Here is a 16061-nt window from a genome sequence, read left to right as displayed (position 1 = left end):
ATTTGCTAGAGCAGGGGTGGCCACCCTGTAGCACGCATGCCATAAGTGACACAGGCAGCCTCCTGGCGTGGCACAAGGCATCCAAGGAAGGGGACAGGCAGCAGTGAGACAGCGCAAGGAACAGAAAAGCCAAGAGAAGGGGATCAGAGCGGCATTTGGCAAGAGTGCAGGGCCAATCTGTGGCACACCAGGAAAAAAAAATTGCCCCCCACTGAGCTGGAGCATCTGATTAATCCACAGGACCAATGCAGGAGGACAAACGCGGAGGATGCATTTTCCACACCCTTCCCTGTTTCAAGTGGTTCCACTGAAAACACCCAGCAAGGAGTCCATGTATTGCTTTTCTACAGAGCCACCTACTGTGGTTGCCATGAAGAAGTCCAAACAATTGTAAATGGGAGGCGGTGGTGGCCACATAAGTGATGCTAAACTAAACACTTTTTGAAGAAAGCACTGGATTTCTCCTAGGAGCGTTAGGCTGTTATTTATACCTTAAAGCTGATTTTGCACTGCCCTTTCAAATCAGTAACTTGTTTTAAATTTGGCAAACCTCTCAAACAGCTTCAAATCTGCTCCAGTTAACCCCATAGTACAGTACTATGATCAAGAAATAGAAGCAGGTTCAGTACTAGGCAGGATTCAAATCCACGGACCTACCCTTCTATAAACACAGCAAGATTTTCCAGTTTGACTTATTCTCCTAATAAAAGGCAAGAAATGTATAGATGTATGTTCTCTGCAGTTTTCCTCAGTCTTGTTAATTATTTGCCAGGCCCGGTACACATTCTTTAGAATCACTGCTATCAAACTGGGAAAACCAAAAACTCCCCACCGCTATAGGGTGCGGACAGGCATGGTTCTCCCATGAACAGGACACTTTTCTCACAAACGCCACACCTTTTCGTCATTAGCAACTAGAGACGCTCACCCGTGTGTGACCCAAACCCAAGATGCACCATCCAGGGTGTTGAAGACTAAACAATGCAGCTCTTGAGTTGTGCAGATCTGCACTTGCCTAACAATGCTGGCTGACAATGCAAACAGCTAACAAGTCAACTGAGCCCAAAGAAAACATTTCAGCTGAACTAAAAATAAGGATTTTACACCACCACCACAGCTCCAGCAGATTTATAACACAGCACTGCTTCCAACGGCAAGGCGGACTCTGACCGTTCCAGGCTCTTCCAAGTGTTTAAAGTCAGCCCAGGAAATGCAGTAAGCAGGAAACATTGTGTGCATAGGCCCTGCAACGCCAGAGCATGCAATATTCATGAGCTCATGATAAGAGATGCATCTTCTTACTGCAGAGGTTTCTTCAATCTTCTCTCTCTCAGCAAATATTTGCCCCTAGATCTAGAATATTTGCCCCTGGGTGCTTACAAGTAGCTGGGACTCCTGCTCAAGGACAGGACCAGGATACTACAGAAAAAACTCGGGAGCATAAAGCGACCAGGGAGCATGTACTGACCAAAACCAAACAGCACCCTCCCAGTTACTATTTACTCTCTGAGAACATCTCTAAACTTCAGAAGTTTTGTGTGTAAAACAGACTGGAACCAGTAGACTGTAAACATTTGCTCCTCTCTTAGTGCCCTGACCCACTGGCTCCATGACTTCATGTGTTTGCAGCTCAAACCACACTGAATCTAAATGAAACAGCAAATCTGCAAGTCCATCATTCCTCATTTGGAACTATGATTGCCTCCAAATGTAGCCGGGTCATACAGAGCCTAGCTGTCTCTCTCAAGTGCCCTGAAAGCAGGGCAAGTGCTCATGTGAAACATGGAACTGGCTGCACCAGAAGTGCAGCAGTTAAGTACTAGCTGGAAAGGTTGCAAAGAGCAGTAAAACACTTCCAAAGCTGACCCATTTCCTTAGAAACAGTGAACCAAATCAAGTGCAAAAATTAACAAGTGTAATGTAGTATGCTAGGCAGTAAACCACCACACAAATAAAGGACCATTTCATAAATTTAGGGCCCCACTACTAATATATACCATATGGAAAAACCCTAAAGGCCAAATTTTGGGGGGGGGGATTCCTTTTTAAACTTCTCCTAGACACTGTTTGTGCCTAGCAGGGGCCTGCTGAACTTAAGTAGGGCAAGTTACAAATACTTTTGTTCATAATATTTAATGTAATTAAACAAGCATTTATTGCATAGGCCAAGTGTTGGATACTTAATAAAACATTTATTCATAGATTGTTAGGGGCTGGAAGGGACCTTGCAGATCATCGGGTCCAGCCCCCCTGCTCTAGGCAGGAAGATAACTGGGGTTGGGTGACCCCAGGGAGGCGACTGTCTAGTCTCCTCTTGAATACCTCCAGGGTAGGTGACTGAACAACCCCTGGAGAGTTTATTCCAGTCTGGACACCTTAACTGTGAAGGAGTTTTTCCTGGTATTAAGCCTGAAGTGGCCTTCCAGGAGTTTGTATCCACTGGTCCTGGTCTTCCCTGGGGGTGCCCTATTGAACAGTTGTTCACTGAGCTCCTGATGCACTCCTCTGATATAGCGGTAAACCACTACCAGGTCCCCTCTCAACCTTCTCTTCTGTAGGCTAGAGAGGCCCAGGTCCACCAGCCTTTCCTTGTATGGCTTGCCTTGCAAGTCCCGGATCATATCGCTGGCTCTTTTCTGGACCCTCTCAAGGTTTTCCACATCCTTATTGAAGTGTGGTGCCCAGAACTGGACACAGTACTCCAACTGCGGTCTCACCAGTGCCAAGTACAGCAGGAGTGTCACTTCCTTAGTTTTACACGAGATGCACTGGTTGATGCAATGCCAGCATGTTGTTTGCCCTGCTGACCACCGCCTCGCATTCATACGGTGGTTCTGGTCTGCTCAACTCCTGAGCCTGTATCTGCAACCTATCTTCCGATGTCCACACACTTGGCCAGCGAGCTTTTCACTCCCCCATCCAAATCACTGATAAAGATGTTGAAATGCACGGATCTAAGCACGGACACCACTGGCCACTTCGCACCAGGACGACACAGATCCATGCACGAGAACTCTGGGTTCCACCCTGTATGTAGCCAGTTTCCTACCCACTGAACTGTTGAGCAGCTGAGCCCACAATCTTCCGGTTTTCCCACAAGGATATTGTGGGATACTAAATCAAAAGCCTTTTAGAAGTCTAGGCCAGGGATCAGAGCAAAGGTTTGATTTCTTATCATTTAGTACATTTAGTGTAGAAGCACAAACACTCTAAATTCCTGACTTCAACTCTTCACTAATAATGAGTTTTGGTTCAAGTACATATTAAAACTGTTTGCATTTGCCGTAACAGGACGCATTCCACAGATCCTCTCCCCAACCCTCCTTTCCAATACCAGTGGGAAGCAGACTCCAGCTGAAGACCAAGGACTAACGTTAAAGGGTACCATACAAGATATCAACTGTTAACTTCTGAGCAGGACAGTGATTCTAACAATAAAAGCACAAGTGTTGGATCATCACCTTCATCTCCAGCCCGACACCCAGACACTTTCACAACCTACCAATCAAAAGATGAGCGAATGGAAACTATAATTATCAGAGACATCCTGCTTGAGGAAACCTGACTATTCAGCAACATAGCAGGTCCTATGCCATCACAGACAAGCACAGCACTTCCACTGCTGTCTCTCTCTGTAGACGATGCAGTAAGGTCGCTTACTGCAGCTGTGCTTGCAGTTTCTCCCGCTAGCTTTGAAGGCTGAGGAAGTTGCTTGATAGAGCTTCCTACTGCTCTGCTGGTTCTAGTCAAGCATTACAGAGCAAACATGGACCAGTTTAACTAAAACTGGGCACAATGTTCAAGTTTGGGTCTACAAACGGTATTCAAAAATACATGCAGCTAGCAGTAGCCTGTGGACCCCAGAGTTTCCCAGAGAACAAGAGAGCAAGTGTACACTTAACAGCCCCCAAGTCATTTATCCATGTGGCAGATTCAGAAGTCAGCAGCAGGGCAAGCTTTCCCTAACCACTCAGCACTGTCTTGTTGGCCCCACCATAGATTAAACAACTATACAAATGTGAATGGTGCTTGCTCCATATTTGTCCAGTCCAATGCGTCTCCTGAAACCAATACCAGCTGAACTGGACAGAAGCCAAAGCCTTTCACATACACACCCAAAAAGTAATGGCTGTTGCTAGCATGTCCGGGTCATCACTTCAAAGCTGGCGATGAATGCAAGGCTTTCTTTCAGACTGGGAACTGCTAGACTCAAGAGCCCCATGAAGTCTTTTAATACTGAAAAAAAAATCCCACAAGACAGATCTACAAACATGAACAAGCGCAGCCTTCTATATTAATGACAAACAAGTTAATGGTTTCTCTCTGGATTTTGCCAAAATCTCACACAGTAGTACATGGCAAGTGGCAGATGGGGAAAGCCACTCCAATATGTGAATCATTATCAACAGTGGATGCAGCCGTCACAGTTCATGGCAGAGGTCATCTAGGAACTCTGGAAAATGCCTACTTACATCTTTACCTAACAGAGACTCTGAAGAAGCTCTTTTTTAGTAATGAAAGTTCCAATAATACTGCACAGGTGTATTTTGGTATATTCAGCAGGACGGCTGCACTTCGTCTGCTGTCATATTTAACAAGACTTACAAGAGCCAAGCCTTTGAATAATACTTGGCACTTCTCATTCTTTCATATTAAAATATTAAGAAAGCTAAATACCACATGCTGATCAAGTGACTTCCTCAACAGCTCACTGCTTATCAAAAGCAGAATCATGATTAAAAATCTGTCTTAATTTGCAAAATACAGTATCACTGGAAACCAGTACCATGTATCTGAGAGTTTATTAGCTCTGTAGCATGCAGGCGGGTTCTATTTCAGATATTCTTTGCTTAAAAGCTGCATAAATCTACCACGTGTGCATGTGGAAGTAAATGCATGAAGTTTAATGATCCTGGCTGGAAAGAATGCAGGCCATCAAGTGCACAAACACCACTCCATAGTACTTATCCACAAAATACTGACTCTGAAATCTAGGAATGATTGTGTCTGAACCATTTTATCAGATGTCCTTTAAAGCAGGTTCAGTTCTATGCATCAAAAGGAAACCTAGCGACAGGGTGTAGATGCACAAAACACCAAACTTCACACCACTGGTGAGGCAACCACAAGACACGGTAGAAACAGAGAATGCCACGATCACACCTCAGCTGCCTGCAGAGAATACTAACCTGACTTGCACCATAAAGCTGACTTTATGCCAGTAAGAGAAAACTTTTTTTGGTAGGCGTGCCACAAATTAGCCCTGTGACTTCCCTAAGCACCATTTCAATTCCCTTCCCCTGCCTGATCTGCCATTGTGCTGCCTGTTTCCTTCCCGAGATCACCCACATGGTCAAACACCCAGACTGCCTCTGCCACTTGACACCTGTGCTGCAGGTTGGCCACCCCAGTTTCCATCGCTGGGGAAAAAAAATAGCTCAAAACAGCACTCTACAATCCAACTGAAAGCAACTGGCACTAGGAGATCAATGGGCAATGACATATTACAAAGAGATTCAAAGCAACGAGGCAGGAAGAAAGAATACTGGATAAGGAAGGAGTGAAGTCCCAAGAAGTAGTTACTAAAGAACTCAAGAGTGAGGAGAGAAAGAGAAGCTAGGTCCTGTTCTAGAAAGGGATCAAGTTGGCTCTTACATTAAACTACCGGAAAGGGTTGTATAAACAAAGAGGTGAAATGGCTATAATCAGAGGTACCCACAATCACTTCTGTGCATCTTAAAATGAAGACTAGCAGAACTGGGAATATTTTCTGGCAAGAGGCCAAGAATTTAGGAATTCAGGTTTCTTCACATACTTAACACTTAGTCCAAGTACTACGAATATTTCATTTGCTCTTGAGTCACCATGATTTTGTTTCTGGGTAACGAAGATGCATGCAAATTCTCAAGATCTGAGTCCCTTCAAGCTCTGAAACATACCACATTACTTCTCCCCAAAAATACGGGAGCATGATCACTGGCAGCTCCTTTTCTCCTGGGCACAGGGATGACACAGCAGGTGACATGGAGGGTGAGTCATGCTCTCTGCACATGTGAGACCTTCACTCAAGGTCTGGCAGAGTTCCTTGGGCTGGAGAACCCCAGAAAAAAACCCATTTTGTTTCACCATAAGCCAGGAAGTGTCTGGGTTTTTTTAATACAGGAATCTCATGAAATATCCAAAATAGCTAATCTTAAATATGACAACTGTTGAAATGTAGCAGAGAACACAGAATCATTAACTGTCAGCCCAGATGACGACTGCTTACGTTTAACTGGTAGCCTAAAGATCTGACTGGTTGTTCTCAATATAGAAAAAAATAACATCCCTAAACATGTGCATCTGTGAAAGGTTTCCCAGACCTGCCATACACATTCAAACAGCCCCTAGCAGAAAAGCAGCTCAGCTCCAGCAAAAGAACAGAATATTCAATCCTGCAAATCAGGATGAGGAGGTAGCATGGGACACCCCAATGCCTAGAAGCCACTTTTGGGGAACAAAGAAACCTCACGGTCTCTAATTAAGTTTTCAGTAATCACAAGAGCTACACAAGAGCCAACAGCAGGAGGTAACAGCTCTGAGGTAGGGGCTTCATAGTCCTACTGTGGAAATGTGCCACTGGCTCCAAATCAGCAGTGTTACAGTGACTCCAGCGTGCAGTCCCAACAGGCACCACTGCCCCAGACTGTTCCCGAGGTTCAGCTGCCATGGGAGGTGCTACCACACGTTCTTGCTTGTGGAACACCTCCGACAAGGCACAGACAAGATAGCAATGCTCTTCTCGCACTTGTTCAAGCCTCTGCTTTTCTTCTCAAAGCCAAAAACTTTGTATATTGTTTTCAAATGTGAGCAACCCCTAGCAGTCTTTTCTGGTTAGCTCCTGGGTGTTTGTTTGGTCTGACATCAGACTAATACCTTGCAGCCAGTAGGTTATTTCACTACAAAACCCCAGACCAAACCTGCCCCACAGAAACCAGCTACTAACAGTTATTAAGAACACGCTGGTGGCTCCCCTTAATAGCTGTTATGAGGATCACTCCCTCCCAAGACAAACGTCAGTAAATCTGAATCACTATACAGGCAACCCCCTCTTAACGCGGTTTTGCTTACTGCGGTTTCGCTATAGTGCTCACTTAAAATACGTACCTGGTTTCATTTAGCACGCAGGGCATTTCATTATAACGCTCAGTGCGGGGCTGGGGAGAAGCAGCAGTGGCAGCAAGCGAAGAGGCGAGCAACAGCCAGCGGGAGCCCAGGGCAGGGTGCCAGGAGAGTGGGGTTTGCTCCTGCCTGTGGTGCTGGAGCCAGCAGGGAGGAGCAGTGGTGGTGAGAAAAGGGGAGGGAGGGCAGGTGGGCAGCGGGAGCACGAAGTCAAGACTGGCAGGACACGTGCGCATTGTCCCCCGCCCTAGGCCGCAGTGGGGCTGAGCCTGCAGAACCCCTCCCTCTGGTTGCAGCCTGTGCCCTGTTCCGGTCACGCACTCACCTGCAGGGCACGGACACTGGCCTGAGCCTCCGGCAGTCCGGCACCGGCAGATAGTCCCAGTGTCGGGTGCCCTGGAAGGAACGTCCGCTGGGTGGAGCGGGGTGCGGGTGGCCCCGCTGCTTCCCTTGGGCCAGCTGGAGCTCTGCTGCGTGGGGTCTGGGCCAGCATGTTGTGCAGAACTAATTATATTTATTTACATTAAATCCAATGGAAATGGGTTTCACTTGACGCTGTTTCACTCAGCACTCATTTTTTCCGGAACCAGTTAAGAGCGCTAAGTGGAGGTTGCCTGTACTGAGCTGAAGAAGTGCAATTCAGATGGGCTGAACAGCAGTCTAGGACTACTGGTGAGAAGGTGAAGCATTACTGCAAGTGGAATCATGCAAATATGAGGACGCTAGTCCACAAACTCCTCTTCACAACAGTCAGAGAAAAAGAAAAACTGCAGCAAAGCCATCAGTAAAGAATCTTACTGAACACGCCTTTTCCTGTCTTCTATAATCTGATCTAGCACTGGCAAACAATGTCTCACAAGTACTCACGAATCCAGGAGCAAAATGTATGTCCAGCAGTTTCCATTCGGACTGCAGTCTTCTGTAACTAGTGACTCCATTGGGGGGGGGAGGGGCGTGTTGCTGGGTCCATGCATTTGTAGCTGATTAGTCTTCAACAAGTTTGAGGTCTGTAACTCAACAACAGCAAAAGTAGGCTAGCTCCAGATTTCTGAGCTGATAAACTGATAACTAGATATGGTGAGTACATTGGTGAGAACCACACGCTGTGCCAAGGCTTGGAACCAAATGGTTAGATCCATTCAAAACAGTTTCTTTAGCTCTTCCAACCCCTTTAACATAAATATGTAGCCATCACAAAAGTGAGAAATTTAGTTCTCAGCTTGCTCCCACTTCTCTTTCAGAAGAGTGGAATACTCCTACAAGCATACCTGCATCAAGAGCTTGCTTCAAAAACATGTCTCCACTGGCTGTGCTGGAGGCAAGCTCTCCCCCAGCCTGCTACTGAAATGCAGAGGTTTGCTCTCACCTCTCCCTCCGCCTAATGCCCTACTCTCTGGCACTAGGTATTTCCTCTTCAGCTGCCAATACCTTGAAGTAAGCCCCAAAGAAAACAGCAAACAGTTAAAATGGTACCAGTGACTATTCCACCAACGCAAACATAAAAGCCAGGAAATCCCTAGTTAAACTGTCAGCCCTCCCTTATGGGCTACCGCTATGATTTTGCCTTCTCCACATTACCTCACCCACAAAACACACACACACTTCCTCCCTCCCCCTTCACACAAGATAGGGCAAATTTCACTCCAGCACGTGGAGCGGTTTCAAGTAGAGGTTTTTCTGCCAGACTGGAATGTCGGGTCGCCCCTGTGCTGCATTAAAGCTGATGGTTGGCGTGTCTGGCACAGGTTCTCAGCTGATCGCACGGTTAACTGAGCTGGGCTGAAGGAAGGACTGCTGGGCTGACGGTTTGCAGAATCTGTTATGCAATGGAACAAGATGGGAAAGGGTGGGTTTTCTTCCTAACTCATGCTGTTGTCAGTCAATGATCTGAGAAGAGGCAGGTGGCCACAGGACAGCTGTAGAGATGGGCAACTTGACGTGACGATGAAAAAGTCATGGTGGTGAACTCTTCAGCTATTCCTTGCAACTAACTAGGGCTTCTCTGGCTTCAGAGCTTTGTTAGGAGGATTAAGGCTCAAACAGTCTTAATTGGTTTGTAATAACGTTTGTTTGAAGGCTTATACTATTAGGCAGTAGAAAAAGTATCAAGTGCCAAATATTGTATTAGCTTTGTACAGCTCTTTCATCGTCAAAGAGCAGCTTATGTGTTAACTAATGAATCTCCGTACACATCATCACAAGGCAGACAAGTAACACCCTTATTTTACAGCTGGAGACACAGAGGTCATTGACTTCACAAATTCATAACAGAATTAAGAATTCCCAGTCAGCAGTTCCTTGCTCGGTTGAAAGCAGTAACCCTGCCACCAAGAGCCACCAGTCTATGCTACAAAGCCACCAAGCCATAGCATCCTGCTAGAGCACTGGTAAAATTAAGATTAAGTTCATTCCTCACTCCCTCAGTACCATCCTCAGTTCACACAGTTGTGCCTAAAATTCAGAGGCAGCTTTAAGTGACATCTCACCTTCCATCTTTTCTGTGACCAAACCCAACCATTCTGTCCTTCTTAGCTTACAGGAACGCATTTCATTCTTTCAGTAGGAAACTTCTTCTCCTTGCACATATGCTGCAAATTCTTCCATTCCCAACCTGTTCCCTTCTGCCACTGTACATAAACTTCACCCACTCCTATGGCTTACAGTTTACAATGGAGCATAAGCACGTGGTATTTACGCATCTAACCCTTCTTCTATCCAATGTCTCAACCCCCTACACTTGCCATATTTCCACCAGGCTACTATCCCTCCACCACCTCAAACTACGCCACAGCTTGCATTTGACCATAACACTGTCACAATGTTTTTTCTACCAGGCTCAACCTCAGTGTTTATTTCCCATCTTTTGCTTCTGTTCTCCTTTCCCTCCAGACTTTCACCAAATACAGTCATTGCCTCAGCACCAAACACCATCTCTTCTAACACTGCCACCCTGCCCTGCAATACAGCAGTCATCATATCTAATTCAGCTTCCAACCTGACACCACATTTTTCTTGCACTCACTCCTTGATTTAAAATTTCTAGTCCTTATACAAAGACTTGATAACTCATTTCGTCCTGCAAGGTCTTCCTCTTACTGACTTAGCTACTCCCAAGACTCCCTCCTATACAACCTGATTTTTCCCCCCCATTGACTTCATACCACATGTTCAACCCATTTCTTCCACTAGTCAAGCCTATCTGAAAATATATTTTCACAATTTTTTAAATTTTCTTTCTTTATTTATTTATTTATAGCAACAACAGCAAAAATATTGTTGTAACAGGGGCATCCCTTCATCCATCAGCTTGACCTAGACTGGAAGCTCATAGAGGCAAGAACCACGTCTTATGCATTGGTCATACTGACTACGCTGTTTGCGCTCAACACAATGACATCATCTGACAAAGTTTTCACATGTTTACAACTTGGCATAAATAGTTTGTGCTGAGATTTTGCAAGGACTCTGGCAAAAAGCAATTCAAGTATAAACAAAAATTTAAACTCAAGTCTTAAGTCAAAGCAGTTTCTAAAACTGATCGGCAGATACAGTTTGATAGTTAGACGAGTAACAGTTGAAAGTATCTTTGCAAATATTTTGATTTCTGCCAAAGTTGGTCTCTTAGACAGATGGTCATTTGCATGGAGCGTGGAAGGGATTCTAACGCAGGGACAGTTAAAACAGTCTTGCTGTTGAAGCTGAACACATGGACTCTGGCTCTTATTCAAAATGAAACTGCATACAGGCCACACCCGCCATCAGACCATGCTTGTCAATGCCCCAAGCAAGACACAGGGGTAATGGAGAAGGAAAGTGCTAGACAGCATCTAGAGTAATACCCAAATGCACTCCCGCAGCTTACTAATGTACAGGGCAAAAGGTTTTAGTCTTATGTAGGAATTAGTCTTGCCAGGAATTAGTTTTGTGTAGACTTGCTGGAGGGCTGGTCAGTCCACAGCCTGCCCAAATACTTACTTGATTTACATTCTCTGGAAGTCATTTGAGCCTAACGGCAAATACATAATTTATAAAGGGTATTTACACAAACTATTTTAAGTCAGTGTACATTTCCACAATAGTACACAACAGACCAAGAGGGGACATTGTGGTCTATTGTTCAGATCTCCAACTAACACAAATGCTATTTTTAAGTCTCATAATACAATCCAAATTAACAAAAACTTGCAGAGATTACCTGCAAGCAGAAGTCAATTTAAGAACAGAACACTGAGCTTGGCCTACTACAGAAAGGTCAAAAAGCAAGTCTTTGCTACTCCTGTACAATGCAACAAGTCAATGTAACAGCCTAGCTGAACAGTGGCAGATTTAACAATATGTTGCGCGCCAGATACCATCACAGGAGCAGAGCTGTGCAACTTAACCACAATCAAAGGTCAGAGAGCTCCAACATCCAAAACTGGAGCTTAATTTTATGCACCAATGCATACAAAAAAGCAACTAATTTAAAAATAAAGAGAGAAGGAAAAGTCACGCCAGAAACTTGGTACAAAACCACAAACTGTCAGATTTACATATGTTCTTGTCTCTAAATCCACTCCAGTAAAAGAAGCCAAAATTAGACTGCTTGCAGTAAGGAGTATTCTGGATTCTTAAATTTTCCTTCTAAAAGCACACAGTATGATTATGTTGAGGAAAGTTCCATCTAGTCACTTCATGTGCTAGTGCCAACAGGGAAATCTAGAGTCCAGAACCATAGAAATCTGCACTTGTGTCCCTCTCTCTGCTTGTGTCAAAGACAGAAAAGGTCAAATACGGCTAAGACTTAAAGCATTGGAAAGAAAAAAAAAAAGCAGCAGCAGCTACTACTAAAATCCCCCTCCCCCTCTAGTAACATAACAGCGTACAGGTAGCCTACATAAATGTTTCTAGAATAGGAATGTCCAAATACTTGAAATTCAATAAAGGAACAGAACAAACCAAAAGTTCTTGTAGAATTACATTATGATACACTACAATCTCAAATATATAGGTCTTTGCAAATGAAGACCTGACTCCACAGCTGCACTAGCTATGAAACACTGGGTGAACCAACTAGCACAATAAGAGTCAATCTAGAGAGAAAGAAAGGCATTCGGGAAAATATATGTAAAATTGATATTTAGCTGCAACTCCCAGGTTCTAGGATGCCAACTTAATATTATTCTTCTCATACGTTTTCATTTTCAACTGGGATAAGGGTTTCGAGCACTTTGAGGCACAGCTTGATCATCTCTGTAGCTCCTGCATCTCAACTACATTAATATGAAATTTTCAAGGGACTATCACCTGGTGCTTCTTTTCACCTATAACACAAAGCACCTACCCACTAGAATCAAACTACTGAACCACAGTTCACACCTACCACTGAGACCTTCATCAGCAAAAGATATCTGCTTGCATGAAAATTAATGCACTCACATGAAATTGAAACAGGAAGTATATGCAGGGAATGTCTGCAAAACTGCACAAATGGGAATAGAAAAGAACGGTTTTAAGACCTGGTAAACTAAAGACGACAGTCTCAGAGGACAAAAAAAACCTAATTAGTATGCTTTCCTCCTTTCCTTTTCTGCAAAATGAGAAAAGTATTTTTACAAGTTTCAGTGAACCAGCAGCAAAGAATAAGATCATATTTCTAGTTAAGGCACTAGAAAGAGCCATCTAGAATCAAATCCCAGGTCTGCTACAGAAAATTCATTAAAATGGGCAAACAATCTGTCTATACCTCAGTGCCCTTGCTGATAAAACAGAAATAATATTTCCTTCATGGGTAAGCTAATTTTGATTTACTCTTCTTGTTAACAGCATTAAAATGAAAACTTGTCAGGCTGCAATTCCATGAGCTAAAAATGTTAGGATACGTCTAAGGGTCCTCAGAAACAGACAGAGTATATTTCACTGAAAAATGAAACACTGCTTTACAATCTTGAACAGCAATACTAAGAAAACGGTGTCTTACCAGCTGGAATTCTCTGCGTCTGTCATAGGCGTTCTGGATACCACTGTCTGCCCACAGTGCTCGTATTGCTGGAAGGTACTGTAAAAAAACCCGAGTCTCCACCATCCCTTGTGCCACCATGGCTGACCGAGTATCAAAAGCCATCATCATATCCCCATTACTCTGGTTGGCAGGAACTCCCCAGGGAATGTGAAGTTTCTCTCTGGCATCTACCAGGACTCTCACACCTTTAATAAAAAGGAAGAGCCATAATTAGTGTTCTCCCAGATCTGCCATGTCTACTTATCACACTAGACCTTAGCCAGACAGACTTAAACACACATGTACTTTCGACATATTCTGTGTAGTCCCAGTAAAGCTAATGGGACTAACGGCACAACAGGAAGTTAAGCATATATGATGCCTTCACATTGCTAAAATTATAGCTTTAAAGCTCCGTTTTAAGGTAACATGGAAGTTACAGTTATTTGTAGTGAGAAAATTAGTTATATACGTCTGAGATTGTTAATGCAAGATTCTGGAAAAACATCTAGCTTGTGACAAGGGCAAGAAAAGAAGAAAAATAATGTCCTCATCAAGAATTAAAATGGTGGTTTTGTGAAATACACTTCACAAGCGTTATCCTTTTACCTTTAATGATGTAAACTGAGGTTAGTAAACGATACTCTCAACTACAAAATAAACAACTGATGCTAGCAAACAGTCTATGCTTTTGTTTGAACTCGAGAACGAGTTTATGGCAGTTTAGTTCACCTAGCAAGAATACAAGATTTCAAGCATATAAATTAACTATGCTAAACACTATTTCAGAATCCAGTGAACTGTTTACCACCTTGCTTAAAGGCATTTCCTTCTTTTCACATGTTGTAATAAACTTGGTAGTTCTGCCAAAAGATGATGGCAATATTCGTTTTCAGAAACAAAGGTAAACTGTGTAGCATACAACTGATACGGCATTAAATGCTTTCAAAAAGGTACCTCAATTTGCTGATATCCACACAACAGTTAATTATGGAAAGAGTTCCATTACAAGCACAGAGCTTCCTGAGTCTTTCCTCTAAATACCAAGAAAAAAGCAACAACTCTCTTTAACGCTCAACCTTGGGCTTTAAGAGAAAATCTGTGCTTTTTTCCCCCTGTACCTCTACTATCTACATGAGAATGGTGAACTAATACTACCATTAGATTTTCTCTTAAAGCCCAAATAGGGGGAGGAAAATCAGCATGAAGAATCAAGGCCAGAGCTAGGTATATGGGACCAAAATCTCTTAATCTAAGAAGTGTTTAACACACATGGCTACACCCTACATGGCTGCAACCTATACCCCTAACACATGGTTACTTTTAATATCAAAAAGCATACGATACACCTTGGTTTTCTAAAACCGGCCATCAACCCTGGGGTAAAACTTTTCTGCCTGTCAACTGGCAAGGCAAGATTTGACGGTGATATCAGAAGGCTGCTCTAAAAAGCTCTTAATTTCATTAACTACCTAAACCTAATAGCCAAACTCTTCCAGCTGCCTCCCCCACAGAGACAACGGCAGACAGCAGCAGTTTCTGCAACCCTAACCCTCCTTGGGAGACAGCCCAACTAAGCACTCCCAAGGGCCTGAGTGATTTAGGAGCCCAAATCCCACTCTCAAAGGCAACTGAAGCCTCCATGACCCTCCATTTCACTCAACCTGAGTGAAATGTCAGCCCCCAGGGCCCTGCTGGACACTACCCATCTCAGGTGTCTTGGGGATTTCCAAATCAGGTCGACCCGCCCTGCTCCAAGGGCAGCGACTGAGGTGCGGGGTGGGGCGAGGCAACAGCCATGAGGGTGCTGGGGCCAAGCAGGAAACAGGCAGGAAGACCCACACCTCCCAAACTAAGGCAGATGCATGTATGCATGCATGTAATTATGTACATGTACACCTACACCTTAGTCTAGGAGACATGGGTGTAAGGCAGGTGTACACACCCCTGACTTGGTTACTCTGGGAGGTGTGCGGGGAGGGTGTATGTATACACAGACACACACACATGCCTGCCTTGGTCAGCCTAGATGTGGGGGGGCAGTGTACGTATACACACAGACACACACACACACGCCTTAGACCCTCACCTCCTAGATTAAGGCAGAAAGGGGTGTGCGTGTGTACATATACGTACATACACACATGTACATCTGCTGCAGCCTAGGAGATGTGAGGCTCCCCACCCGCCTCCTACTTGGCCCAGCACACAACATGCACGCGTGCACACAGGGGTGCACATACAGGCTCTGAGGCGGGTCTATGGCAGAGGTGTGTGTGTGTCTGTGTGTACACAAATACACACACACCTCTGCCTTAGTCTAGGTGTGGGTCTCCCCATCCACCTCCAACTTGGCCCAACACACAACGCACGCACATGCACACACGGACAGGCACTGAGGGGTCTACAGCGGATGCGTGCATCTGTGTATGCGCACACCCGAACCTCCCTTAGCACAGGTGTGGGTCTCCCGACCGCCCCCCCCCGGCGCAGGCACACACACACGCACACGCACACACCCCCGGGCTCCAGGGGAGCTGCTCCGGGCGGGGCGGAGGTACCGCACCTTTTATGACGTTGCTGTAGATAGTGGCGCGGAACTCCTCGCGGGCCGCGCGGTCCCAGTCCTGCCCGTGGATGATGCGCATCTGCTTGAGGAAGGTGGACTTGCCGCTCTCGCCCGCGCCCAGCAGCAGGATCTTGACGAGGCGCTTCACGTACGTCTTCTCCTTGCTGAGGCACTTGTCGATCTCCTTGGACTTGCGCTGCTGTTCGGCCTCGCCGCTGCTCAGCAGGCAGCCGGGGAAGCAGCCCGACAGCGCGGAGCGCGACGGCAGGAAGTCCGCCATCTTGGCCAGCACTGCCAGCGAGGGAGGGAGCGGCAGCCGCCGCCCGCTGCCTGCGCATGCGCCGCGCGCCC

At 45.2% G+C, this 16061-nt stretch overlaps 1 protein-coding gene across 1 annotated transcript in view; it reads right to left on the bottom strand.

Moving 5' to 3' along the window:
• The window catches only part of GNA13 (G protein subunit alpha 13), a 36591-nt gene extending 20530 nt beyond the window's left edge, over positions 1-16061 (bottom strand). The window contains exons 1-2 of the mRNA XM_090059918.1: positions 15708-16061; positions 13121-13347 (exon numbers count right to left, since the gene is read on the bottom strand). Of these exons, the coding sequence (XP_089916044.1) occupies positions 13121-13347; positions 15708-15990 (510 nt within the window). The 5' untranslated portion in view covers positions 15991-16061. The remainder of the gene's footprint in view (positions 1-13120; positions 13348-15707) is intronic.

The sequence above is a fragment of the Crocodylus siamensis genome, chromosome 8 (assembly GCF_052110815.1).
Source record: "Crocodylus siamensis isolate JL-2025a chromosome 8, ASM5211081v1, whole genome shotgun sequence".
NCBI classification, from domain to species: domain Eukaryota; kingdom Metazoa; phylum Chordata; order Crocodylia; family Crocodylidae; genus Crocodylus; species Crocodylus siamensis.
This window is presented reverse-complemented; position numbering and strand designations above follow the sequence as displayed.